At 53.3% G+C, this 27,960-nt stretch overlaps 1 protein-coding gene and 1 long non-coding RNA gene across 4 annotated transcripts; one reads left to right on the top strand and one right to left on the bottom strand.

The window, feature by feature from the left end:
* The first annotated feature begins 355 nt into the window (after nt 1–355).
* On the top strand, nt 356–3,957 carry LOC111092467. 2 transcript variants are annotated; one of them, XR_005378939.1, is made up of 5 exons: nt 356–607; nt 796–1,132; nt 1,828–1,895; nt 2,327–2,422; nt 2,725–3,957. It is a non-coding gene; the product is annotated as an uncharacterized LOC111092467 (long non-coding RNA). The 2 variants fall into 2 exon arrangements; XR_005378940.1 differs by having other exon boundaries at nt 357–586.
* ING5 (inhibitor of growth family member 5) lies at nt 3,156–24,275 on the bottom strand. 2 transcript variants are annotated; one of them, XM_038574467.1, is made up of 8 exons: nt 24,160–24,275; nt 21,911–21,982; nt 18,911–19,077; nt 18,350–18,461; nt 18,084–18,177; nt 6,728–6,863; nt 6,551–6,612; nt 3,156–4,810 (listed from the first exon to the last, which is right to left on the bottom strand). In XM_038574467.1, the coding sequence occupies exons 1-8, from the start codon at nt 24,194–24,196 to the stop codon at nt 4,768–4,770; spliced, it is 723 nt and encodes a 240-aa protein (XP_038430395.1). In that variant the 5' UTR covers nt 24,197–24,275; the 3' UTR covers nt 3,156–4,767. The 2 variants fall into 2 exon arrangements, with proteins under 2 accessions (XP_038430395.1, XP_038430396.1); XM_038574468.1 differs by lacking the exon at nt 24,160–24,275 and adding an exon at nt 22,750–23,153.
* Nucleotides 24,276–27,960: the final 3,685 nt, after the last annotated feature.

The following is a 27,960-nucleotide window of genomic DNA, read 5'->3' as shown; positions in this document are numbered from 1 at the left end:
GGGGCCTGCAGGGCCCAGGGCCCTGAGGAAGACAAAGGCAGGACCCGATGGGTGTTCCTGGAGCATCACCCCAGGAATGGCTCCCAGCCTCATCACATGCCCTCGGGGGAGCCGCCGCAGGACGGCCTGGAGGTCCCGGCGGGGTGGGTCCCAGCTCCACAGGACCCCCCCTTCCCTGAGCTCGGCAACACCTGCTCCCCACCTTGCGCGGCTTCCTGCGACCATCACCACCTCAGAGCCCCCGCCTTTCCAGCCAGCGCTCTCCCTTAAGCTGTTACCCTAACTAACCCAGTTTCTGCTTTCCTGGTGCAGCACCTGGCTCATCTCGGCCCCCCGGCTCCCAGCCGTGCTGCTGAGGCATCTCTGGAGCCTGTCGGGCTCGTCCAGTTACGGACGCAAACAGCGAGGCAGCCGGGGAGGCCGCTCTGGGGGTGAGATAGCGAAGACGCCTGGGCCAGGGGCGGAGGCCGACCGCGGAGGCGCCCTGCGGGCTTTGCCAAACAGAACAAACAGATCCTAGCAGTCTTGCAGATTGGCAGAGAGAACCACCACTTGCCACGTCAGTGACTGCCTGCCGTGTGCCAAGGTGTGCGCATTGCTCTTGCAGGTGTGTCACCGGGGTCATCACGCTACACCCTCACAACCTGCCCCCCTCCTGTTCACGTGTGCTAAGTACTTCACCACTGTATCTTCCCATCGGGGATGCACTTTGCCTTTGGATTGCCATCCTGGCAAGGGAGAGGATGTTCCAGACTCCTACCTGGCCCTCCTACCTTATCAGCCCCTGCCCCACAGGTCAGCGTGGAGTCCATGTGGGCATCCTGCCAGTTGTCATGCCTGTTTCAATGGCACATTCAGACGGGGGACCTGTGGCCGCACACTGACAAGCATTACCTGGCACTTGATCATGGTCGGCCCTCCTGGACGAGTAGTCCAGGGGCACCGCGGACCTCTGGGACTTGGTAAGCCCTCAGAACCAGTGAAGATTACACCGGTGGTGTTTCCTGGGCAGTCACCCCAACAAACGGCTGCAGGTACCCCTGGAGTGCCAAGGTTGGGACTCCGTGGATGTGCAGGCCCTCCCTCCAGCGAGGATGCTGGGTCTGTGAATTGGTTTTCAACTGGAAAACAGGTGAGATGCTGGGCCCCTCGATTGTGGTGACCACGTTGGGCTTTAGGACCCTGACCGTTAGCACTCCTCAAGGAAAAATGTCCTAAGGACTATTTGGCTCCAAAGGTCTGATGCCTAGTCAGACCCCGGAGGGCACACCTTCTGTTCCAGGGAAGGCACCTAATGTCTATAAAACAACCCCAAGTGCTCTCCCCTGACATTTCCTGTGAGCTCCTGACACCACGGTGCAGCTCAGGCCACCGGGGGCCCCAAGCTCGCAGAGGCCAGGGTCCTGCCCAGGCCGCCCTGCTCTCACTTGCTGCACGCCCGCGCAGGCGGTACTTAACGCCTCTGGCCACAGCGCTGACGTTTTATCGTGTCCCAGAACATTTCATTCTCAAACGTTTGTTCCAAAAAATACTTTATTTATTAAACAATATATCCATAATCTATAAGGTGATCCAAAAATACAGATATACATCTTTACATTATTTAATAAAAAGATTTACAATAGTATCTTTCCTTTACAAAGGGAACATAGATAATTCCTTGAAAATAAAATGTAACATTCGTGTTAAAGCTGCATTATCTTTTTGGATGAAATGTGGTAAAAATGAACACCACAAAATACATTTGTAGAAAGAAAGAAACTTCATAGAACTCTCTCCTAATGAGAACATTTTTCTTAGACTTCCTGTTTCTGAAACTCCTCTTAGCACAGGGAACAAGGACCAGTCACGGCTCACTAACAATTGAGGAAAACCTTCCATGTCCAAGGCGCACGGTAAGGGTCCAAACTGTGGCTGTGGCCACACGAGGAAGGTGCTCTTCGGACAGCGCTCTGGCTCGAAGCCGTCCCTGCCAAGGGCCCCCAGCTCCAGAACAGGAGGCAGAGGGCCACGTGGCCCCTGCGATGGGCCCGGAGTGTACCTGGCCATCGTCCCCACGCACGCCAGCAAACCCCTCCATTACTGCGCGCACGGCTGTGTCTCGCGCGGCTGCTGCCCTGCGCGGACCAGAAGCCACCAGGTTCCTGTGGTCACGGCCAGTCTCCTCTCACGCCCGCCTGCCTGGGGACCCCAGGCTGCACCGTGAGGACAGTCTCATGGGCCTTGGCTCAGGGTCTGCACCCCACCAGCAGCTCCACCAGCACAGCCAGGGACGTGGGGGCTCAGTTGAACTACTTTTCTAAGTGCAGCATGTGTTCTCCTACAGGAAGCGAGAGGCTCTCCGTCAAACCGCCGACCGCTACCCTAGCACGGAGAACAGGAACACGCCGAGCCCCCTGCGCAAGGCGCTCCTTCCCTACAGGTAAACCCGGCAGCCAACGAGGGCCCACACCCTCGGCTCAGCTATGGCTGCAAGGGGGACCTCTGGGGCCAGCCCGGACCCCCCTCTACCCAAGGAACAGGGCTCTGCAGCCGCCCTGGGGCACACCTGGTGCCTGGCAGGCAGACGGGGGCGGGTGGGAATCACCCCCGGACGCAGGCGGCCGGGTCTCAGGGAGCACCCCGTGCGTGGCGCCAGCCATCCCTGCGGGGCTAGAGCTAGGCCGGGGGCAGGACATCTTTCCCAAGCAAGCAGCCGTCCCCGCGTGTCGCTCTGACTTGCAGACAGCATCCACAGGCAGGGAGGGCAGCTGGTCGGCGCCGCAGCCCAAACGGCCTCACAGGGAAAGGATCTTCCTACTCGGCCCGCGCCGTGCCCTCTCCAAAGCACGACTTTACCGACAAAGTAAACGCTAGAAACAGGTAGGCACAGAAACCTGAAAAGGAAAGGTGGGCCCCTGGGCTGTTACACGGTCACGGAAGAACACAGGCTCCGCGGGGATGCCGCCCGTCCCTCCTGCCAAGGAGCGAGGCCTGGAAGCCAGGTGCTGCCCGAGCCCGCCCATGCCCCGCACCTCCTCAGTCACCAGCTGTGCTGCGACCGTGCGCTGGGAGGTGTTGAAGATGCAGGGCAGCATCAAGCGGGCCTCCCAAGAAGCATCGCAAACCGTGTATTGCTGTGCTCTCCACAAAAACTGGTAAGAGAGTGAAGAAAACACTTTTCCTCAATTTATTCCCCACAATCTTTAAACACCTGTGTTAACAAAGAGCTAAGTTACTAAGTACAAACGAGCCTGGTTTTCAGTGGCAGTGAGACCGAGGTGCTGGTGGCGGCCGGCGCTCCTCCGGGCCCCCGGCCCTTCTCTCTGCATGGCAGGAAGGCGTCAGGCCCGCGACAGAAAGGGCTGCCCTCTCCGAACCGACTCCCCTGCCGCCACCTGGAGGCAAGGCCTGCTCCTGGCGCGCTCGGGAAGGACAGCAGGACGGCACAGCTGCTGGCGCAGGCTGACCCGCCAACAAACAGGCGCAGGCACCAGCCAGGCCCCCGCCGCCCTCTGCCGCCCCAGGTAATGTCCCAGCTGTCCTTGACCGACAGGAGCTGGTCGGCGAGGGGCGGCCCATCCAGGATGCAGCCCCCAGGCGCCCCTGTGCCCGGAGAAACATCAGAGAACAGGAGAAGCGTGCGGGGAAGCAGACCACTGGAGGCACGTTCCAGAGGCCTCCTCAGAAAGGGACCAGGTTCCTCTTCATTGGGAAATTCTGCATCGCCACCCTACCTCCTGGACTTCTCTTCCTGGCTTGAGGAACAGAAACAGGTTTCCCTCGTTCCTCGGGACTCCCTGGACTCCTCTACATGTAGGCTGAGGGTCTGAGAGTCCGGAACGCTCCCAGGAGTCCCGCTACGCACCATCACAAATGGATCTCAACACACCAAATGTATGCGATGTCCCCCAACTATTACCTAAAACACGGTTCAAAATTGATTCAGTGAATGCATATTAAACAAAACACACTGTGGTTTCCTAGCTTCATTCCAGAACTGCCGTGGCACGAGAAATTCACAAATCGCATCACATAATTGTCGTCCCCGTGGACACAAGCTGCTGAGCGGTGTGTGACAGGACAGGTTTAAAATCAGCTCTTACTGGACTGGACGCACTTCACGTACACACAGACCCACTATCTTCATGCTATTACGATAATTTCATCTTCACAGTAAAAACGTGGGGAATTCCCAGAGAAACGGAGCATCAGCCGGCTGTCACACGGCTCCTGCGGGCGGGTCACGGCAATGACCGCCCGGGGGGGCTAATGAAGAGCCGTTTACTCCAGAAGGTAAAACCCTCACGGAGGGAACTGGGAGTCCGGACGGAAAAGGCAGTGCACAGTGGAGCGGAGCCCCCTCCCCCAGGGAGCGCCCGTCCTCCCGGGCAGGCCGCAGGCTCCGGCGGGCGCAGAGCTCGGACGCAGAAGATGCCCTCCAGCAAGGCCTCGCGGGGACAGATGTGCGCATGGGGGAGCCGGGGGGGCAGCCCCAGGACGCCCTCGCCCCGGCTGCGGAGGGGCAGCTCGGCGTGCCTGCCACGCTCGGCGCGGGGCCTGTACAAAGTCTGAAGGGTGAAGTCACTGCGGCAAGTCCCCGGGAGATCGCTCCTCGTGCAAACAGGGCTCAGACGATTCTTGTTTGTTTTAGGAAGCATCCAGAATTACAACTGGCCACTGAGTTTTTAAATATTGTTTGAAACAAGGTAGTTTTAAAACGAAGAGAAAATATTGCAACACGAAGACGGAATACGTTAACTCGCTCTTCTGCTCTGAGCACCAGCCTTATTTCTTCTTCCTCCTCTCCTGAACGCAGCGTGGACAGAACCTGGGGAGAGAGGAACAGTGAGCAGCCGTGTGTGCGCAGACGCCCCGGCCCACCTGCCCGGGCGCCCTGGGGGGCCCGTGACCGTGCCAGGGGACAGCGCGCACTGCACACGGCCCTCCCGTTGGGAGCCCCCAGGGGAACCCCCAGCAAGTCCCCCTCACCAGCACATGTTCTGAGCTGACCATCAATGAGCGACACTGTTCCTATGCATGAACGCTCCTCGCGATCAAGTTACTTGGTCCCCTGTGTGCTCACGCGGTCGCCAGCGATGGAAGTGGAGGCCAGGCCGCACCCACAGTGGCGCCGGCAGACCAGAGGTGCTGGCGCCCGAGCCCGGAGGCCGGCCAGCAGGAGCCCCGGAGACCGCATGGTCGGCAAGTGCTCCCTGGTGGCCCGGGGCAAGCGGGGTCAGCGTCTCAGACACGGGGCGGGGCGGCCCTCGGTCACTCCCGGACCCTGGCAGCTGGCAGTGACCCTAGGGTACGTTCCAGCTGCCCTCCAGCTCCGCCCTCCTAGCTCCCGATGCAGGAGGCCCGGAGGCAGCTGATGCGCACGTGACGGCGCCCACCCAGGCCCCGGCCGCCGCTCCGCGTCTGGTCCGTGCCAGTGAGCGAGCACTGAGCGCGCCGCCGCTGCCCGGAGGAAGCAAAGCTCCCCCAGCGCACATGCTCACATGCAGGCTCATGCCGCAAGAACATGTCAGAGCTGGAATCTTACTTAACAGGGAAGAAGCCTGACACACTGTGTTTCTAGAAAGACCCCAGAGAAACACGGAGTTAGATAGCAGGGGTGGGGCCTCCCTGGCCTTCCCCGGCCCTGCTGGTCCTGCCCCGCTCCTGGCCCACGGTGGGTGGACCCCATCTACACGGCCCTCCCAAGAACAAAATGACTTTCTGTCGCCTACCGACTCTTCCGCCCAGGAGTTCCACAAACAGCCCAAACCCATGTCCAAACTCAAGTCAAATCTCCCCGCCTTGTGCCCCACCACAAGCCACACCTGCCCCCGGCTGGGCCAGCAGCCCCCAGCTCAGGTGCCCGGACCCAGCTGCAGGGCACTGTCAGGGGCGCGTCCCATCACTGCCCGGACTCCCAGAGGTGACCCAGTGTCAGGACCACATGTGGCTGCCGGACCCGTGAGCGCCCCCTCTGCCGTCACCCACGGACTGTCCTCCAGGGGTTTCTCATCTCCTCCGTCCACACGCACATGCAAACACGGAAAACCAAATTCCCGAGATTTCATTTCAGGACGTATGTCCATCTTAACCACAGGAAAATAAAACCTGGTTTTTATTTAAACAAAATCTCAAGAAAACACAAAACCTGCTACTGCCACTGAATCCAAGGCTCAGGAACAGAAGGTGCTCAAGTGCTCTGCACACCAACTACGCAGAAGCCCCGCAGCAGGTCCCCGGCCTGTGCCCAGGTGTGGACTTGTCCTAATGCTCATGCTCTTCACCTTTTCCCAAAATTTCTCCAGAGAAAAGAGCTCCTCATCTCACGCTTCTATTTAAGAGTATCGCTGCCTCAATAGGAGGAGTCAGAACAGCGGTTCTCTAGAAGAATAAGGCTAGCATCATAAGAGGCTGCACGCAGGTGAGGTGGGCAGCAGATGCCCCTCCACGGGCTCAGCCCCAGGAACCAGGAGTGCTGCACCCGCAGTGCCCGAGGCCGCAGCCCAGGCCTGAAGGGACCAGCGCGCAGGACACCCTGCAGGCAGGAAGCGCAGCGCCCCATACTCACCATTTTCCTTTGGGTTTTGTGGTCAGATCCACACAGGCGAAGTGAAACCACTCAATAGGACACTGCAGGGCAGAGGGGAGAGCCGCAGTGAGGACGGACGTGGACGGCAACACACCCCACCCCGTCCCCGCGGGGGCAGTGCCTCAACCCAGGCCTGTGCCCAGCGCCCACACTCACGTCCGGGTTGTCACAGCCTATCATCTCCCCGTAGGACACCTGGTGGCACAGGCAGTAGGTGGGCTCATTTGGGTCCACAGGCATGTCCAGCACATCAGAGGGATGTACAGACAGGATGGTGTCGGTGAACTCTGACCTGCAGGGAAACCACAGCTGTGAGCAGCAGGGGGTGGGGGGGGTACAACAAGATGCGGCGCAGAGGCACCCCAGAGGCACCCCAGAGGGTGGATGGGAAGCACTCACCACGCGGCACTGGGGTTTGGTCCCACTCTGGGGACAGGAACCCATTCCCATCTCGTCCCTCCCTCTGGACAGGACCTACTCCCGCGGCTCCACGCCCACTCCCCCAGGCCCGCCCCCCCAGCGTCTCAGGGGCCCTGTCCCCCGGGGCAGCCACAGACCCCTCACCAGCTGCCAGGGGACGACACTTGAGAACCCTGGACCCCAACCCAAGCTGGTCTGGTCGCATACCCAGTATACGTGCTCACGCACCTGCACCCCAAGACCTGGAAGCCACCAGATACCTGCCCCATTCCTGGAGCTGTTCGTCCTGGAAGCCCCCTCCCACTCCCCAGCCGCCCACCTGCCAGTGGGCCACTTCTGACCACATGCCGTCACCCCGCCCTCCCCGTGACGCGGGCCTGTTGCTGTCCCCTCCCCACAGACCCCTAGGTCACTAACCCGTGGCCCAGCCCATGCCTCCCTCCATGTGGGCTGCCCCCAGCCCTGCAGCCAAGCAGGTGGGAGGGCGCACGGTGTTCGCCGTGTCACAGCGGGCAGGGCTGTGGCGTCACTCTTCCATGATTCAGGAGCCAGCTGCAGGGGAACGTCGACACTGTGCTCCAATCAGCCAAGAAAGGAAACCCTCCCTACCTCACCCTCCAGAACCAAGAGCACACGTGTAATTCCAAACACAACTGTGGGGAAACACACCGGGTTCACGCCGAGAACTTGGAGGGGAGGCTAAGAAACCCAGCAGGCCGCAACCATCACGCCGGTGACAGCCGCAACCATCACGCCGGTGACAAGCCTGCTTCTCCCATGCGGCCCGTCTAGAAACACTGTCTCCCCGCCATCAGACGCCCAGGCTCAGCCACACGCCACCAGGCCGCCGGCCCCGTGGGGCACCCCTCCACTCCACACTGCCCCCCAGGGTACCCCCCAGCTGTCCTCTGTGGGAGCACCCTCTGCCCGGGGTGAGTGTTGCCCACTGGACTAAGCAATGCCCCTGAAGGCCCCAGATTCTGGGGGAGCCTCTTGCCTCTACAGGCGAGCTGCTCTCGTCTCTGGGAACACACAGGACTTGCTCTTTTTATCTGAAATCTGCCCGCATCACAGACGTACGCTGCTCCATCCTGCACACTCGCAGGCCGCGGGCTCCCCTCCGGCCTACGACGGGGTTTGCTCCGTTTTCTGCCAAACCTACGGAGAGTGCATCTCGCCCCCGCTGGCCCGCATCCTGCCCATCGGGGGCTCTCCTCCCTGGGACTCACCTGGACGATCAACCAACCTGCCGCGGGGTCCCCCACAGATGCACGCAGGTGCGCGCCCTCCGGGTGCCGACCACGCTTCAGCCGCTCTGCGGGCTCCGCTCGCGAAGCTTCACACAATGTTCACACCGCGAGCTGACACCTGACCTGAGCGCCCGTCCCCGGGCTCAAGGCACCAGCCCACCGCAGGGAGGCCTCAGGGTGGCCCTCGGGCACTTCTCCAGTCTCCCCTGGGGCGCTCTGGGGCAGAGTGTGGAAGGGGGCCCAGGAGGTCCCAGGAAGGCCTTCCCCGCTTGCCTGGCAGGTTGCAGCCCCCACGTCCACTGCCCTGGCCACCACGCTCCGGCCCTACGGGGCGCAGGCCGAGTTCCCCGGACACCGGGCATCCCTCACCCTGAGCAGTGCCAGGGGCCACCCGTGCCTCAAACTCCCGATGTGATTCCCAAGCACAAGCTGGAACCGGACGTCCGGGCAGGCCCCGCGCCTTCACGCTCCCCTCACATCAGCGAGCCCGTCTGGCCTGTGCCAGCATCCGTACGACAGGCAGTGACAGCACTGCCGCTCGGGGGCACCGCGCAGAAGGGCCAGGTCCGGCCCGACCTGCCGAGGTGCTCTGCAAACATCCCCCCCGACATCCCCCTTCTCAGCCGCGGCCAGCCCGACAGGAAGGCTGGGGAAGCAGCGGCCGAGCCATCCACCTCCTCAGGGCCGTCAGACAGCGGTCAGCGACGCGCACCCCGGCCCGGCTGCGTCCGGGAGAGCCGCGTGCCCGGCCGCCTCAGCGTGGGCACGTAGCCGGCGACAAGCCGTGCGGGTCACTGGGCAGCCTGAGGCACGGCCTGGGGCACGCGCCTCCGGGAGGCTCCAACCCCACCGAGAGCCGGGCCGCCTTCCCTGCAGGCGAAGCCCTGCTGACGAGGCCAATGAGGCCGCCTGCTGTCTCCAGAAACTACCGGGCCTTTGGGGTCTCATCAGCGAGGGGCGGGCCGACTAGAACCTCCTGCGCCAAGTCAGGAACACAAGCCCCGTCAGCTGTTAAGACCACATTTTAAAGACACTGGAGAGCTGTGGACGACAAGGGCCAGATGTGCGACTGCCGAGGGGGGCCCGTAGCCACGCCTGGGCTTAGCCGAGGGCCAGCGGCCCTCTCGGGGCCACCCCGAGCCAGCATGGCCACAGACACCAGGGCAGCAGCGACCCCACAGCCCATCCACTGAACCCGGGGGCTGTTTGGAGGCTGCAGAGGCTGAGCACGGGTCCTTGCCGTGTTCTCGGGGAGGCGGCCTGCCTCCGGCCTAGCCAGCCTCCTCCTCCTGACCTGCGCCAACCGAGAAACTGTGCAGGCAGGACACGAGAAAGGAAAGCCAAGCGCCACCAGAGCACTGACCAGCCACACAGGCCGCCTTCCGGGAAGAAAAAGAAACCGTGCGTTCTCATCAGGAACTGGGGAGGGCCTTTGACGCAGAAGGGACTGGGCCCGGGAACAGGGCCCCCAGCCTCCCTGCTGCAGTTTGCCTGGACCAAAAGCAAAATAAATGCCTCCTGGGCAGGGAGCTCACCCCGTGTGTTCCTCTTACCTCCAAACTGAGATGCTAAAAGCTATAGGACGAGAAAGGAGCAGGAAAACCTGGCTAAAACCCCGAGAGGCTGGCTAGCAGGAGCAGAGGCAGCAATGACCTGCAGTGAAAATCCGCAGACGCGAGCTTTAAGTAGCTGTTGCAGGAAAAATACGAGTAAGATGAATGCAAATATAGGCCCTTTTCAGAAAGGAACTAAAATCTACAAAAAAAGGAATCCAGTGGATAATCTAGAACAGAAAACGACAACATACGAAGCACCACACCATCGGTCTCCTCCCTGTGTAACTGCTCCCAGTGGCCACCACGGCACGGGCCCAGCAGCCCTGTGCACAGCAGGTCCCGCGGCCCCGCGGCCAACACCTCGCCAACCAGCTCTAGCAGGTGCACCCACGGGACCAGGTGTCTCCAGTCAGAGATCAAGCAAATCCCCCGAGGAAACAAGGAAGCGCGCCACGCACGTGTTTAGTAAAGATGTACTCGCCAGGTTTCCCATCTCGTCAACAAAATCAAAAGTCTGGGGGGATCCCTGGGTGGCGCAGTGGTTTGGTGCCTGCCTTTGGCCCAGGGCGCGATCCTGGAGACCCGGGATCGAATCCCACGTCAGGCTCCCGGTGCATGGAGCCTGCTTCTCCCTCTGCCTGTGTCTCTGCCTCTCTCTCTCTCTCTCTCTGTGACTATCATAAATAAATTAAAAAAAAAAAAAAAAAGAATTTAAAAAAAAAAAAGTCTGGGAAACGCTAGGAGACAAAACAGTCCAGGTTCTTCAAAAGGAAAGTTGTGGAAAAAGAAAGGGATGGAGAAAAACTCACACATGAAGGATTTATGGAGCTTATCTAAAAGAGAAAAGAAAAAAATACTCACTTCTGACCACACAGCACAACAGGCACGACTGGCCCTCCCGCTGTGAACCAACCAGAAAACGACACAGCACGTGGCGCAGCTGTTCCCAGACGTTGGAAGAGGCGGCAGGCGGCAGGACTGCCACCCTCAGAGAAGGTAAACAAAGTGGGCCCTGCCATCACCTCAGCTTCCCACGCTCCAGGTCACCAGCAGGAACACCAGACACACCACGGGTGTCCAGAAATGAGGGAAAGGCCTCAAGTTCCAGGAGAGAGAGGCTTCTGGAATCTGGTGGCAAGGTGCCAGAAAGGAAGAAGGTAAAGTGGATGTGCTCCAAAAATCTGCAAAGGCATCCCTTTGAGGTTTTCACAAAAACTAAGCTGTGCACAGGGTGAGAACCCATGAGTCCAGGCAGAGAATGCAGGGGAGCTAGGAGCGAACTGCCACAGCTCACATGCACATGCCATAACATTTCCGCTCCACCTGGCCAGCATGGCGAGGCCTCAATCAGTTCAAAAGGTGTCCCGAGGAGAACCCAGAAGGGTTACACCGTGGGTTACACCGTAACAGTACAACTTAACTAACCTTAGAGAAAGGCTACCCTAACCTAGGGGTTGGCACGATACAGCCTGCAGTTAACTGGATGTTTTTTTTTTTTAAAAAAAAAACAAAAAAAAAAAACTTTTATTCATTTGAGAGAGGGAGAGAGAACACAAGCGAGGAGGAGGGGCAAAGGAAGAGGGAGAAGCAGACTTCCCACTGAGCCGGGAACCTGACATGGGGCTGGATACCAGGACCCTGAGATCATGACCTGAGCCAAAGGCAGACACTTAACCAACTCAACCACTCAGGGCCCCTAACTGGATGTTTCTGTAAATAAAGTTTTTTTTTTTTAATTTTTCTTTTAAATTTATTTATGATAGTCACAGAGAGAGAGAGAGAGAGAGAGAGAGGCAGAGAGATAGGCAGAGGGAGAAGCAGGCTCCATGCACCGGGAGCCCGACGTGGGATTCAATCCCGGGTCTCCAGGATCGCGCCCTGGGCCAAAGGCAGGCGCTAAACCGCTGCGCCACCCAGGGATCCCTGTAAATGAAGTTTTATTGAAACAGCCACATCATACATCACACAGCTACATATTTTCTGTGGATGTTTTTGATTTAAAAAAAAAAAAAAAAAACAGAATTGAGTGGTCACAACAAAGACATTATGGCCTCTTCCAAGCCAAAAATATTCACTATCACGCCCTCTTAGAAAAACTTTTTTTTTACAAAGGTTAAAAACAAGCCTGCGAGGACACCTGAGTGGCTCAGTCAGTTAAGCGACTGCCTTCGGCTCAGATCACGATCTCAGGGTCTTAGGATCCAGTCCCGCATCACATCAGGGTCCCTGCTCAGCAGGGGGTCTGCTTCTCCCTTTCCCTCTGCTCTTCCTCCCTGCTTGTGTTCCCTCTCTCTCAAATAAAAAATCCTAAAAGGTGTGTGGGGGAGTGTCCCTGGGTGGCTCAGCAGTTGGGCGCCTACCTTTGGCCCAGGACGTGATCCTGGTGTCCTGGGATCGAGTCCCACATCGGGCTCCCTGCATGGAGCCTGCTTCTCCCTCTGCCTGTGTCTCTGCCTGTGTGTATGTGTGTCTCTCTCATGAATAAATAAATAAAATATTTTTTTTAAAAAAAGGTAGGGGGGACCTCCAAAATATCAAATTGATCCACGGATAACTAAAGTACTGAACAAAAATTAGAAAATAAAAAAAGTTCGGATGCCTGGGTGGCTCAGCAGTTAAGCATCTGCCTTTGGCTCAGGGTGTGATCCTGGAATCCTGGGATCAAGTCCTGCACTGGGCTCCCTGCATGGAGCCTGCTTTTCCCTCTGCCTATGTCTCTGCCTCTCTTGCTGTGTCTCTCATGAATAAATAAATAAAAATCTTAAAAAAAAAAAATCAACATCCGTTAAATGAAGACAACAAATCCAGATAGTCAACAATATAACATTCATAATGACTAACATCCAAAAAAAATTACTAGATATGTGAAGAAGCAAGAAAATATGACTTAAACCATGAGAAAAATCAGCCAGTAGAAACAGACCCGCCAAACTATTCAAACTGTGTATGTTAAATATGTAAAGCTTTTTCCATGTCAACCATACCTTAATAAATGGTTTTTTTAAGAAAGAAAGACACATACTTGGAAATAAATAGATTCAGAAAAGATGATCTTTCAAAAGCTACTATAAACATTTATGTTCAAAGACATAAAAAAAATAAAAATGTGGGCTCTGGGTGGCTCAGGGGTTGAGTGTCTGCCTTTGGCTCAGATAGTAATCCTGGGGTCCTGGGATCAAGTCCCATATCAGGATCCCCTGCTTCTCCCTCTGCCTCTCTGGGTCTCTCATGAATAAATAAAATATTTCAAAAAATATATATATAAATGTAATATAAGTAGAAAGTAAAATTAGATAGATAGATAGAACTTCCTTACAAGAGAATCTCTTATGTGGAATATTCACTAAAGAAAACTACAAAGAAAAAAGACTTGGAAATAAAGTAATAGAAACTATCCAAACAGAAACACAGAAAGAAAACCACTGACCAAAAAAATGAGCACAGCCTCAGTGAACTTTGGGAAAATAGCAAGCTAACATACATGTAATTGGAGTCCCAGGGATGCCTGGGTGGCTCAGCAGTTGAGCACCTGCCTTTAGCTCAGGGCGTGATCCTGGGGTCCTGGGATCAAGTACCACATCGGGCTCTCTGCATGGAGCCTGCTTCTCCTGTCTCTGACTATGTCTCTGTATCTCCTGTGAATGAATAAATAAAATCTTAAAAAAAAAAAAAAAAAAAAAAACTGGACCCCCATAAAAAAGATAAAAAAGAGAGCAAAATAAAAACTATTTGAAAAATGTCTGAAAATGTTCCTTTTTTTTTTTTTTTTTTTTTTTTTTTTAAATCACAAGAGATACAGAGAGAGAGGCAGAGACACAGGCAGAGGGAGAAGCAGGCTCCCTGTGGGGAGCCCGGTGGAGGACTCGATCCCAGGACCCTGGGGTCATGACCCAAGTCAAAGGCAGACGCTCAACCACTGAGCCACCCAGGTGCCCGGAAAATTTCTCCAAGTTTGATACAAACAACAAACTAACACTCCAAAAGGCTTAATGAGCTCCAAGCAAAATACACACAAAAAATACACACCAGGACAAATTACAATTAAGTTGTTAAAAGTCAAATTGCTGAATGGAAATCTCAGAAGCAACAAAAATAAATAAAGCCACTTATATAGAAAAAAATCAAAGGTAAGTTCTTATCACTAATTTCTCATCAGAATCAATTCAAGATGGAAGACAACACGACAACATTTTTAGTGCTGGGAGAAAAAAGTCAACCTAAAATTCTATATCCAACAAAAATACCCTTCAAGGGATCCCTGGGTGGCTCAGTGGTTTAGTGCCTGCCTTCGGCCCAGATCGTGATCGTGGTGTCCTGGGATCGAGTCCCACATTGGGCTCTTTGTGTGGAGTCTGCTTCTCCTTCTGTCTATGTCTCTGTCTCTCTCTCTGTGTCTCTTGTGAATAAATAAATAAAATCTTAAAAGAAAAAAAATACCCTTCAAAAAAGGAGATAAAATGGACATTTTCAGAGAATAAGTTTTGAGAAAATTCATCACCATGAGGAGATGTGCAATGTAAAACAATTTTAAAGGAAGTTCTTTAGGCAGGAGAGAAATGGCACCGGATGGAAATCTGCATCTACATAAAGAAATAAAAGCAGTGGAAATGGTACGTATGTGGAGTGACAATAAAACTCCTCATGTTTGAAAATCTGTTTAATATAATAAATGATTTATTTATTTATTTTTTTTTTTAATTTTTATTTATTTATGATAGGCACACAGTGAGAGAGAGAGAGGCAGAGACACAGGCAGAGGGAGAAGCAGGCTCCATGCACCGGGAGCCCGACGTGGGATTTGATCCTGGGTCTCCAGGATCACGCCCTGGGCCAAAGGCAGGCGCTAAACCGCTGCGCCACCCAGGGATCCCTAATAAATGATTTAGACTTAAAATAATTACAATATGTTGTGAGGCTTATATTATGTGTAGAATTAAGACTTCTGACAAGAGCACCAAAGGACAAGAAGAAAAATACTTGTGGGGCAGCCCGGGTGGCTCAGCGGTTTAGCACCACCTTCAGCCCAGGGTGTGATCCTGGAGGCCTGGGATCGAGTCCCACGTCGGGCTCCCTGGCATGGAGCCTGCTTCTCCCTCTGCCTGTGTCTCTGCCTCTCTCTCTCTCTCTCTGTGTGTGTGTCTCTCATGAACAAATAAATAAAAATCTTAAAAAAAAAAAATACTTGTGGCCGGTTCTTACATTAAACATAAAGTAACATAATATTATTTGAAGTCCACTGTGTTAAGTTAATGAACAGTCTTTAAAAATGGAATATAAAAAAAAAAAATTCCAAAAAATACTTGATTAATCTAAAAGAAGACACTAAGAGATGACACGATGACACAGGCAACTCACAGCAAGAGGATAAATTCAAATCCAATCATATTCAGTAATTATGCTATATCTGAGTACTCTAAATATTGCAGTGAAAGGGCAGAGATTGTCAGATTAGATAAAAAAGCAAGACTCAATTTTGCTGACCTCAAGAAACCCACTCTAAATACAAACACATAAATATGTTGAAAGTAGAAGAATGAAACAGGAAAAAGATACACATGCAAAAACTCACAAGACAACTGGAGTGACTATCGTATATCAGACCAAGTAGACTTCCAAACAAAGACCATTATAAGGAATAAATAAAAGAAAAAATTTCGTAACAATGAAGGTGTCAAGGTATTTTTAGAAAACCCTAAATGTGTATGTATCAACAAATAACAGAGCTTTTAAATGCGTAAAGCAAAAACTGACAGAAAGGAAAAATAGACAAATCCATAGTTAGAGTTGGAGATTTCAACACTCTTCCCTTAGTAATTTATGAATCAAGTAAACAGAATACAAGTAAGGACACAGAAGATCAACAAAACTACCAACCAAGCTGTCTGACTGACACCTGCAGAACACTCCACCAAAAGCAGCAAAACATGACATTCTTTTCAAGGGTATAGAGAACATACAAAAAGACAGGACCATAAACCATAACACATGTCTATTCAATTTCAGAGAATATTTATTACATGATGTTCTCTGATCATAGCAGAATTAATTTAAAAATTGAAATCTGAAAAGTTATCTGGAAAATCCCAAATTATCCAGAAGCTGAGAACATACATCTATATAAGCTATGAGTCCAAGAAAATCACCAAGGAAATTTTAAAAGATTTTGAATGGAACAAAAATAAAAATACCGCATATCCAAATTTGTGGGATATGCTAAAATAGTAATTAGATTCAACATTAGAAGAAAATTTATAGCTTTAAATACTTATACCAAAAAAAAAAGTAAAGTATGAAAATCATCGATCTAAGCTACTTCCCTAAAAGGCAGAAAAAGAAAAGCAAAATAAATTCAAGCAGTGGGAAGGAAAAAATAAAATGAGCAGTAATAGGGGCGCCTGGGTGGTTTAGTCAGTTAAGCATCTGACACTTGATTTCAGCTCACATCACAATCTCAGAGTCACAAGATTGAGCCCGGTGTTGGGCTCTGCACTGGGCGTGGAGCCTGCTTAAGATTCTCTCTCCAGGGATCCCTGGGTGGCTCAGGGGTTGAGCATCGCCTTCAGCTCAGGGGATGATCCTGGAGACCCGGGATCGAGTCCCACATCAGGCTCCCTGCATGGAGCCTGCTTCTCCCTCTGCCTGTGTCTCTGCCTCTCTCTCTCTCTGTTTCTCTCATGAATAAGTAAAATCTGTAAAAAAAAATTAAAAAAAAAAAAGATTCTCTCTCCCTTGCCCTCTGTCCCTCCCCCCTAAAAATAAATGAGCAGAAATCAGTGAAAGAGAAAAACATAAGAGAAAAAATATAAAAACCAATAAAACCAAACTCTAATTCTCTGTAAAGATCAAGATGAGAGAAGACAAATTATCAACATCAGGTCTAAAAAGAGGAATCATCAGTACAGATCCTTCAACAGAAAGACAATCACGTAATATCATGAAGAACTTGATATCAATAAATCTGACTTATATAAAACTACCAATTCCTTGAAAGACACAGATTACCAAAACTGACTCAAGAAGAAACAGAAAGGCTGAATAGTCCTATAACTTAAAAAAAAAAAAAAAAACTGAATACAGCATTAAACCATAAACTTAAAATAAGATTTTATGGTATGTGAATTATTCCTTAATAAAGTTAAATTTAAAGATAAAAAGAGAAAGAGCAAGATTCAACTACAGTGTCAAGACATGCACATGTTGGGGACTAAACGTCAAAGAATGGAAATAGGACATAGTCTGGGTCATGTTTACTTGGGGCAGAGGAAGGAGGTTGTGATTCCAACAGGGCACATGAAGTGCTTCTGGCTGCAGTCAATGACAGACGAGGATGTGCCGCAGAGCAATTCATTAAACTACAAGTCTGTTCTGCATTTGTACACTGCAAGCTGGCATTTGGGGTTTCTCTTAAAAGTTTAAACACCAGGCTTAAGAACCAAAACTCCCCTTTTTTGTCAAGAACTGACTGTGAGACGCCTAGGGGGCTCAGCAGTTGAGTGTCTGCCTTTGGCTCAGGGCATGACCCTGGGGTCCTGGGATGGAGCCTGCTTTTCCTTCTGCCTGTGTCTCTGCCCCTCTCTCTCGCGCGCGCTCTCTCTCTCTCTCTCTCTCCCATGAACAAACAAAACTAAAATAAAGTATAAATAAAATAATAAAATTAAAACAAAACAAAATAAAATAAACTGACTCTCAGATCTCCCCGTCAAAACCACCTTCCACAGAAGCCACCGGGTGCTTACTGTTTTCTCTGTACTCTAAAAATCACTTCTGAAAAAAATAAAAATTACTTCCATGAAGAGACACAAGAGTTTGGGGGTGGGGGTAGCAGGTAGGAGAAAGCTTTAAATGAAATATTCTGAAGTTCAAGGTAAATGACACAAATATTTAATAAATGCAGTCATGCAACTTGGTAACAAATATATCCAAAATATATATTTATACATAAAACAATGAATAGCTATCTATTTAGCTACTAAAGCATGGCTTAGCCTGAACTGTCAATAAATACAGTGTCGCTTAAAAGGCAGGACACACAGTGGCTAAGGCGTGGATTGTGGAATCAGACCGCCCAGGGCAAAGCCAGCTCCTCCGCACCTGGGGCGGGTCCCTCTCCCTGGGAGCCCTGGGGAGCTGGAACCGGCACTGGGAAAGCACGCAGAACTACACCCACCGCAGGCATGCAGGAGCCACTTCCTCGCTGTTAGCTGCCACTGGTGTTTCTAGATGCTACGGAAATACTAATGCTAAGTGATCTTTGGGGAGAAAGAGACAAAGAAAAGAGCCTCTCACCCTCCTTTATGCTTCTTTTTCTTTGGAGTATCTTCCTCTGAGGTCCTCCTGCCACGACCCCGAGAGCCCCTTTTTTCTTTCTGAGCTCGACCTTCTGAAAGACAACAAACATCCCAATTCTCTTCACCCCAATTCTCTTCACATTCTAATGCAGGATGAAAGTCACTCAAATATATTTACCGAATATTCCTAACATATTCATCACCAAAATTCTTCAAAACTCCATAGATGACAGTATCAAAATAAAGAAAAATTAACAGATTTACTTTTTAAACCTCGTCCTCCAGAGCTTTCAAAGTCACTGCCCTCCATCTTGTCCTTCAGATCCGCTTCGAAGCGTGCCAGGTCTGCATCCAGCCTTCGAATGTGTTTATCCACCTGTGCAAAAGGATGCTCACAAGTCTTACTTAAAAATGAGAGCAAGACACCTCAAGAATCACAAACACACTGGAAATCAACCAGGAAGCCCTTTCTTGCCCTTTAACTGGGTTTTTAATTAAGAAAACTCCTAAAAGGGATGCCTGGGTGGTTCAGCAGTTGAGCATCTGTCTTCAGCTCAGGGCATGATCCTGGGGTCCTGGGATGAAACATCGGGCTCCCCAGAGGGAGCCTGACTCTCTCTGTGTGTCTCTCATGAATAAATAAATAAAGTTTAAAATTATATAAGACACCCCAATGCCTGCTTCCTCCAGAAGCATCCCTCTATCAAAGCCTAACCCCCTCCACTTCAAATACACCATTTCTGAGCAGCTGGTCCCTTCCCGCGTGACAGGGAGGAGCCCGGGCCCTCAGCTGTCCCCCGGCCCCCCAGCCCCCTACCTCCTCACCATCTCATAGGTCTGCATGGCCAGCTGCACCTTATCATCACTGTACTCCTTACACTTGCTGTAGGCACTCTGGATCTTCTGCAGGTGCTCCACGCGCTGGTCTGGAGAAAGCGTCTTCACAGTAGATATATACTCTGCAGCGAGGATGTCGATCTCTGCCTTCTTATCTGATAGAGAAATGAGGGAAAAGCTAATCCCTGTAAGAGATTCCACGATAACAAGTGAAGCTCAACAATGCCAAGTTGCAGCAAAGAAGGGGCTGACTGAACTCTGAAACACCACTGGTGGGAGCATGGTGGCACAGCCATCGCACAACCCAGGATGTTGCGGAGTATAACTGCAGTCCCAGAGAGTAAGCATTGTGACCTCTCCAACTCCCAATGGTCCCTGTTTGAATAACAAATTTCATGCTCACCTTAGCTACAACAACCCGGCTTTTAAGTACACACCCTAGATTTAGGATACATATGGAAACACGTTCATAAGTGCAGAGACCATGAAATGAGCCAAATGAGCAATCTACCGTAAAACACACCAAGAAGCTGTGGTCCATTCACACAGCAAAACACTACCCAGCACCAAGCAACACAACTACTATTATACATAGCAATGTGGATTAATCCCATAAAAGGTGGCACTGAGACAGAAAAGCAAGACACAAAGGACAACATGCTCTGAGATTCCATTGATACTAAGGGCGGACACATACAACTGTGAACTCTCTGGTTTAGGGAGGTGAGAACATGTGTTGCAGGTGGAAACTCAGGGTGGAAGTGCCCGGGGGAGGGTCACAGAGGGCCCCAGGCACCACAGGCTCCATCCTCCGTCTAGGGAGAAGTTTGCAAAGTCAGATTTTTTTTTTTGTTTTTTAATTTTTATTTATTTATGATAGTCACACAGAGAGAGAGAGAGAGGCAGAGACACAGGCAGAGGGAGAAGCAGGCTCCATGCACCGGGAGCCCGACGTGGGACTCAATTCCCGGTCTCCAGGATCATGCCCTGGGCCAAAGGCAGGCGCTAAACCGCTGCGCCACCCAGGGATCCCCCAAAGTCAGATTTTTGTTAGGCAATTTATAAACATACATGCTTACTCCTGAACGGAAACACGGAAACACTGTATTGCATAACAAAAGAATTCTCTGTGTTTGCTACTCAGAAACCACAGCTATTCTGATCTTACAAAACATGTGCCAGGCACAATGACTGGAAAATCACTCATAACCAAGCACATCACCATGATACATGAAGCCACGGGGACAAAGAGCAGCCCAGAAGCTGCTAAACAGGAGAGAAAGATCTCCCATATATAAAGGATGAGAAATCCAAACACCATCTGATTTCTCCCGGGCATCACAGAATCTGGCAGTGCCTTCCACATGTGGAAGGAAGATGACGGTCAATCTGGAATTCTATACCCAGCTAAACTGTTCATCCAGGAGGAGACCAGGACAAGCATGTTTTCACACGTACAGGATCTTAAGAAAGCTACTTTCCCATGTACCCTTTTTTCAGGAAACTACTGGAAAAAAGGATCCAATAAGACAAGGGAGCACATCAAGAGAAAGGATGTTTACAACACAGGAATCGGGGTCCTGCACCAAAGATGAGCAGAGGCAGGGCCTGTGCCACAGCCTGAGAAACAACCAGCTCAGACAAGACCCACAAGACTGGAGTCTCCAGGAGAAAGGTCTGAGTGTAGAGAGCAAACCTGGAACGGGCAGATAACCTGTGCAGCAGACACAATGAAAATGTGGAACGTGTACAGAATGTGGAAAACAAAGCGATTATGAACTCCGAGAAAAATACAGGTATTCAAGAGAGGTCACATCAGCATAGCCCGTGATGCGTCCCAGCTGCAAACCACATCCACGGAGTCCTGAAGGAAACTCCATCCCTGGGATGCCCGGGTGGCTCAGCAGTGAGCCTCTGCCTTTGGCCTAGGGCATGACCCCGGGGTCCTGGGATCGAGTCCCACATTGGGCTCCCCACAGGGAGCCTGCTTCTCCCTCTGCCTGTTGTCTCTGCCTCTCTCTCTCTATCATGAATAAATAAAATTAAAAAAAAAAAATAACAAAGGAAACACCATCCCTGATCTACCGCAGATTCAGATTCTAAGCCACAATACCAGGAGGGGCGGGAGGAGGCGGGAAGCAAACCTTCATGTTCCACGATAACAGAAAAAAGCCCAAAGCAAAAGGGAAACAAAGTAAGAAACAGCAGCAAAAATAGGATGTTTAGGGATCCCTGGGTGGCGCAGCGGTTTGGCGCCTGCCTTTGGCCCAGGGTGTGATCCTGGAGACCCGGGATCGAATCCCACATCGGGCTCCCGGTGCATGGAGCCTGCTTCTCCCTCTGCCTGTGTCTCTGCCCCCTCTCTCTCTCTCTCTCTCTCTCTGTGACTATCATAAATAAATAAAAAAATAAATAAAAATTAAAAAAAAAAATAGGATGTTTAGAAACCGAGAGCTAAATACCAGGAGGTCGCAAAGTGCTCTCTGTTTAAACTATCTGTATGTAGTTCCAAACCAGAAAACCTTTTAAAAGGAAGGGAAAGGGGGATCCCTAGGTGGCTCAGCAGTTTAGCGCCTGCCTTTGGCCCAGGGCGCGATCCTGGAGTCCCGGGATCGAGTCCCGCATCAGGCTCCTTGCATGGAGCCTGCTTCTCCCTCCTCCTGTGTCTCTGCCTCTCTCTATGTCTATCATAAACAAATAAATAACTCTTTAAAAGTAAATAAATAAATAAAAATAAAAGGAAGAGAAAGTAATGAGGAACGGATGATGGTCGTAAAGATGCTACAGGGAGATGTGCTAAAACCTAAGAAATGAAGTCTAATTTTAAAGTGTCAGCACTCCCCATTAGACGCTACACAATGCCCAATGCCGAAGGCCAGGCTCCAGCCCCACTGCCCTGGAAGACCAGGGCCACCCCCAATATCCTGGTGCCAACTCTCCCCAGCTGTCAGAGCCTACCAGGGGCTGCGCTACAAGGCCTGCACCTACCTTCTGTCCTCTGGTCCAGCTCTCGCATAAGCTGGAAGTTCCTCTGAAGTTCACACGGAAGGTTCTCAATGCCTGAAACAAAGAGACGTGTACTTGTCAGTAGCGGGACAAAAGCCGCCTTGCAGACTTTACATATAAAGTCAACAAATAATAATCTGACTTCATTTTCTGTTTCTGCTAGGATTCAGGGAACAGAAGGATTAACGTATATTTTGTGGATGATGAGTACGATACTGGTGAGACCGACAGGCTTGAGGGGCTGTCAGAGCTGGAAACGTGAGAGGACTTACCCGAGAGCTGCAAGCAGAAGCAGGGAAGGTGACCCATGTGACTCTTCCACCCCACACTCCCAGCCAGTCCTCCCCTCTCGATACCCCAGCAAAATCCTGGGGTCTGTTGGGTCTTTGCCCCGCTTGAGCCTGACACCCGCTGCATGGGGTGGCACAGGCAGTGCCGTGTGGCAGACTCCATGCCTGGTCGGACATGGTCTCTCTAAGCTACGCAACACAGTGGGCGGTGGCCACGCAGCAGCTGGGCACTGCAGTGGGGCTGCTCTGCTCCAGGCACTGAACTTCTCATTTGCTCAAGGTTAATTAATTTCCAGTGAAACAGACCAGGCTGGACCGCACCCTGGAGGACCTCTCCCTGCCCTGTTTTGCCCACTGCACTGCCCTTCTCCTGCTCCAGGCCAACCTCCCAGCCCGCCTGCGTAGCCTTGATGGGCGCGACCTGGGCTCCTGTGCGCGGGGCCAACCCCCTCTACTGTCCCCAGTTGCCATCAATCATTATAGAGCAAAATCTAGTTTTCCAAGGCTACCGCTTAAAGGTGCCCAGCTCACCGGGAGAACGGCACAAAGTCCCTCCACGAGGCGCCTCCAGGCTGGGCGCAGACCTCCCTGTTCTGTCCTACCCTGGGCTCTGTGGGACAGTGCCACCTCGGCTCTCTCACAACCTGCTGGGCTCCTTCATGGAGCTTAATCTGCTGTGATTAAAAAAATCAGTTTGCCTCCTTTGAAAGTTAAGTTCCAGGAAAATGAGGCTCGAGGCTACTTTCACGGCACACAGCAGGCGCTCAAAGATCAAGCCGCACCTCCAGTCTGAGCCTCGGCACAGGTGCCCCGTGCAGGATGGAATCACCTGGGGGGCAGGTACCGACAGGGCCGGGCAAGCCCCAGTGCTCCCCGCAGACAGCTCAGCGCAGCGCTTCTGTCGCGGTGACACGGGCGCGTCCCCTCCGGGCTCGGGTTGGGCTGGGCGACCACCCTGGGGGCAGGGGCTCCCTCCCTGTCCTGTCCGCGGCTGCAGGAGCGGGTCCCGAGCGGCCGGTACCGATGACCGACGGCCCTGTCTGTACTCCACGTCCTCCCCGAGCAGTACAGCGCTGCAGCGCACCCGGCCCGCCCCACCCCGGGGCCGACCCCAGCCAGGGCCGGGCCGGCAGGGACCAGGGGCGTGACCCGACGGGCTCCTTGGCCGCTGCGGCCTGCACCGCCCTCGCGAGGCCAGGGAGGAACCCATCCGCGCAGGAGCTGTCCGGCGGCTCCAGGCCGAGCTGCACGACTGCGGCGGGCGCAGGACGCCCGCAGGGACCCCCAGGTCCGCCCGCGCTGAGCCTCCCCGCCCGGTGACACCCGGCCCAGCCCCGCAAGCGCCCTCCCCACGCCGCGCGGCACAGGCGCACCCCGGGGGCTTCCGCGCACCACGGTCGCCCCCAAGTCCCCGGGCCGGAGTCCCCGACCCCGACCCCGACCCCGAGCCCCCAGGCCCGGCCCCGCGTCCGAGGGGGGCGGGGCTCGACCACCTGCCCCGGACCGCGCCGCGGGGGCGGGGCCGGGCCAGCGGAGGAGGCCGGGAAGGGCGGGGCGGGGCCGGGAGCCGGGCGGGGCCGGGACGGCGGAGGGCGGAGAGGGCGGGGCGGCCGCTGCGGCCGGGGGCGGGGCCTGGGCCGGGGCGGGGGCGGGGCCTGGTCACGCGAGCCCCGCCCCGCGCCCGCCGGCCCCGCCCCTCCGTGACGCACCTGGAATTGGCGCGGCCGTGACGGTGGGACCCCGCGCCGCGCCCCCCGCGCGCACCTCCTCGCGGCCCCGCCCCGCCCGCGCGCGCCCCCGCCGCCCTCGCCGCCGCCGGCCCGCCCCTGCCCCCCCGCGCGCCCTCGGGGTCCGCGCGCGGCGCCTGGTGCCCGCGGGGCGCGGCTGGCGGGGGGGCTCGGGGCGCGGGCGCCGGGCCCGAGGGCCGCGAGGGGCGCTTACTGTCCAGGTAGTGCTCCAAGTACATGGCGGTCGCCATCTTCGTCCGCGGCCGCGCTCCGGGTCTGCGCGGGCGGGCGGCGCCGCGAGGGGCGGAGGCGGGGCCGGCGCGCTCACTATTAATGAAGCTCGGGCGCTGATTGGCCCTCTGGCGGGGCGGGCCGCCGTCGGGACCCGCCCCCGGACTTCCGGCCGCCGGGCTGCGCGCGATGTCGCGCGGGCGCGGGGCGCGGGGCCTGCGGGTCGGCGGGGCGCCCTCGGCCCCTCGCCGCGCGGCCTCCGGCCCTGCCCGCGGGCCCCGGAGCCCCGCCCCGCCCCGCCCCGCTCCCCCGGCAGCTGCTCCGGCGGCGAGCGCGGTCCCGGGCGGCCGGCGGGCGGCGCACGTGCGGGCGCAGGTGCAGGTGCCGGCGCAGGTGCAGGCGGCCCGGGGCGCGGGGCCGGGGCCTCCCGGGCGCCTCCCCCGCCCGGCGCGCCCCGGCCGTGCCGTCGCCGCTTCCTCGGTGCAGACGCGTGTGTAGACGGGGAGCCCGTTCGTGAGCTCCCCCAAGCCCGCCAAATACCAACACATGGAGACCCCGCTTTGCCGACATTGCGGTCCCTGAAAACCCCAGTCTCCTTGGGAGCCGGCGATGCCCGACCCCGGACCCAGGCCCGTCGACTCGGCGTCCGCCCGGGTCCCGGGGCTCGGGCAGGTGCACAGGTGCCCACGGCGCGCCCCGCCCTCGGCCCAAGCCTGCTGTTTTCCTTGGCTCCATAGACTTTAGAAATAGAGCAGTTCCAGGTTCACAGGGAAATCGAGAAACGGGGATCCGAATACCCCAGACACGCGCGCGGGCCCATGACAAGCACGTGCACTGTGGCACGTTCATTATAACTGATGCGGTAACACGGATACATTATTATCACATGAGCCCCATAGATCGGGTCGGGGCCCCCTGTGCGCCCCCTGGGCCCCACCAGCGTCTGACCACCCGGATCGCCCTACAGGATCGCCCTACAGCCAACGGGACTGTCGCCGCGCCCCGCCTTCCCCGCAGCCCCGCAAGCGCTCCCCTCTCTCTGCGCTTTTCCCTTTTCCTGCATCTCGTGGAGTTGGGGGCGCACAGTGTGCAGACTTCAGGTTGGCTTCCACGGAGTAAAAGGCATTAGGTCTCCTCCACGCTCTTCTGTGGCTTCACGGCTCGTCTCTTCTTAATGCTGCGTAACACTTGATGGTCTGGATGGGCCACGGTTTACCCGTTCACCTACGGAGGGACACCTTGGTTGTCTCCAAGTTTGGGCGATTACGAGTAAAGCTACTATAATCACTGTTGTGCAGGTTTTTGTGTGCAAATTCCTTTGGTTGAATACGAAGAAGCGTAAGACTGTCTAGGTTTGTGGGAAACCACCAAACTGTCTTCCAAAGTGGCCCCATCCCCTTTCATCACCACCAGCGAAGAATAAGAGTTCCCATTGCTCACGTCCTCACTAACATTTGCTGCCAGTGTCCCTGATTTTGACCGTTCTGTTCTGATAGGTGTGGAGAGATGGCTCATCATTCTATTTGCAGTTCCCTAATGAGCATCTTCTCACACGTGTACTTGTCATCTATTATCTTCTTTGGTGAGCTGTCCATAACGTTTGCCCATGTCTTATATTTTTTAAAAAAAAGGTGTATTTACTTTAGAGACAGAGTTGGGGGGGGTGGGCAGAGGGGATGCAGACTCCCCACTGAGCATGGAGAGAGGCAAGATGCAGGGCCAGATCCTGTGACCCTGAGATCACAACCTGAGTTGAAACCAAGAGTCAGATGCTAAACCAACGGAGCCACCCGGGCACCCCATAACTTTTGCTCATTTTTTAAATTGGGCTTTTGGTTATCTCACTGATGAATCATATTATCCATTTTTCTACTATGTGCTTTTTTTTTCTTAGATTTTATTCATTTATTCATGAAAGACACAGAGAGAGGCAGAGGGAGAAGAAGGCTCCCTGTAGGGAGCCCAATGTGGGACCCTGATCCCAGGACCCCGGATCATGACCTGAGCCAAAGGCAACCACCCAACCGCTAGGCCACCCAGGCGCTCCCTACTATTTACCTTTTTTTTTTTTTTTTTAAGGTTTTATTTATCCATTCATAGAGACACACAGAGAGAGGCAGAGACACAGGCAGAGGGAGAAGCAGGCTCCAGGCAGGAAGCCTGATGCGGGACTCAATCCCGGGTCTCCAGGATCACGCCCCAGGGTGAAGGTGGCGCTAAACCGCTGAGCCACCCAGGCTGCCCACTATTTACCTTTTTAATTTAATACTCTTCACAAACATCTGGCCATGTTTTATTCAATTCTACTTTATTATATTTACTATATTTCATTGCCTTGGTGTGCCATATTTTAACAATAGATGTACATTAATTTTTGTTTCCAATTTTCATTAGCATAAAAACGCCCTGGTGAACATTTATGCATATGGCTGTATGTTCCAATTATTTATTGCTGCAAACTAAGCTACCTGAAAACAATGGTTTAAAAGAACGATTATCACAATTTTTGAGTCACATTTCTGCAAGGCTCAGCCAGGTGATTCTTTTGTTCTAACATTTTAGACCTCACTGGGGTGGCTAGAAGGGGTCACTCGGTTGGCATTATGGCCCAGCGTGCCTACATAGGACCTCTCCAGCGCCACAGTCCCAGGTAGCGGTACTCGGTTTATTGCCGTGCAGGGCTTCCAGAGTTCCAGGACGCCTCAGTAGAAGCTGCAATATTTGTGAACTCTACTCAGTAGTCCTGACATCTCATATTTTATTGGTAAAGCAAACCATTGGGGCTAACCCAGATCTGAAGGGAAGGGAACGAGACACGCCTCTCAATGGGAGGAGTAGCAAGGGTTGAGTCCATCTCTAATTTACACCTTGTCCTATTAGTTCTTTGGGATAAGTTCTTAGGAACAGAATTGCTAGGGGTGTCTGGGTGGTTCATGTCGGTTAAGCTTTGGACTCTTGACTTCGGCTCAGATCATGATCTCAGGGTCCTGAGATCGAGCCCCACATGGGGCTCAGGCTGCCTGTGAAGCCTGCTTACTATTCTCCCTCTCCCTCCTCTCTCAGAAAAAGGAAGAAAAAAGAAATGCAATTGCCAGCTCTAAAAGTATTGCATGTTCTAAGTGCTGACACTTCTAAACGAATTGCACAAGGGAAAAGTTATACCGACACTCCATTATGAAGGATGTTTTACACTTTTGTCAACCCTAGATTTTGTCAGGCTTTTTTAGTAACTGGATAGGAAAAAAATAACCAAAAAGCCAACACGTGTTTTAATTTGTATTTCGTTGATTTTACGTGAGGCTAAACGTACTTTTCCATATCCACTGGCTATTTGCACTTCTATCATTTTATGTCCTCTACGATCTACGAGGAAACTGATTTTCATGCCTTCATCTAGAAAAATAAGGCTAATGGCCTTTCATGTATCCGATATTGAGAATAATTTCTTCCAGATAGCAGTTCGTCTTCTTTCATCCACTTAAGAAAACTGATGAATCCTCTTACAAAGAGGTCTAGAAGCAACCAGAGAGAGGACTCCTTTTATTGTGATGTACTTAAAAGCAGGGTTTCTCAACCTCAGCAGTGTTGATATTGTGGGCCCGTAACTCTGTGCTGGGGTGAGGGTCGGGGGTGCTTATTGGGTGCTTTAGAGCATCCGTGGCTTCTACTCACTAGATACAGGTAGCACCCCACCACATTGTGACAATCAACATGTCACCCATCAAGAAACAGTGCTTTAGAGGAAGGCTAGGCCAGTCTAACAGAGTAACCCAATCAAAATCCA

Source organism: Canis lupus, chromosome 25, assembly GCF_011100685.1.
Source record: "Canis lupus familiaris isolate Mischka breed German Shepherd chromosome 25, alternate assembly UU_Cfam_GSD_1.0, whole genome shotgun sequence".
Classification (NCBI taxonomy): domain Eukaryota; kingdom Metazoa; phylum Chordata; class Mammalia; order Carnivora; family Canidae; genus Canis; species Canis lupus.
Note: the sequence above shows the minus strand (reverse complement) of the source record. Positions and strands in the feature narration are given on the sequence as shown.

Coding starts and splice junctions, on each gene's coding strand:
- ING5 (XM_038574467.1), bottom strand. CDS start 24,196: ATGGCGACCGCCATGTACTTGGAGCACTACCTGGACA. Junction 18,462..18,910: donor CCATGCAGACCTATGAGATG/GTGAGGAGGTAG, acceptor CCTTTTGCACAG/GTGGATAAACACATTCGAAG. Junction 6,864..18,083: donor AAAAAGAAGCATAAAGGAGG/GTGAGAGGCTCT, acceptor GTTTCCCTGCAG/GTCAGAGTTCACCGACACCA.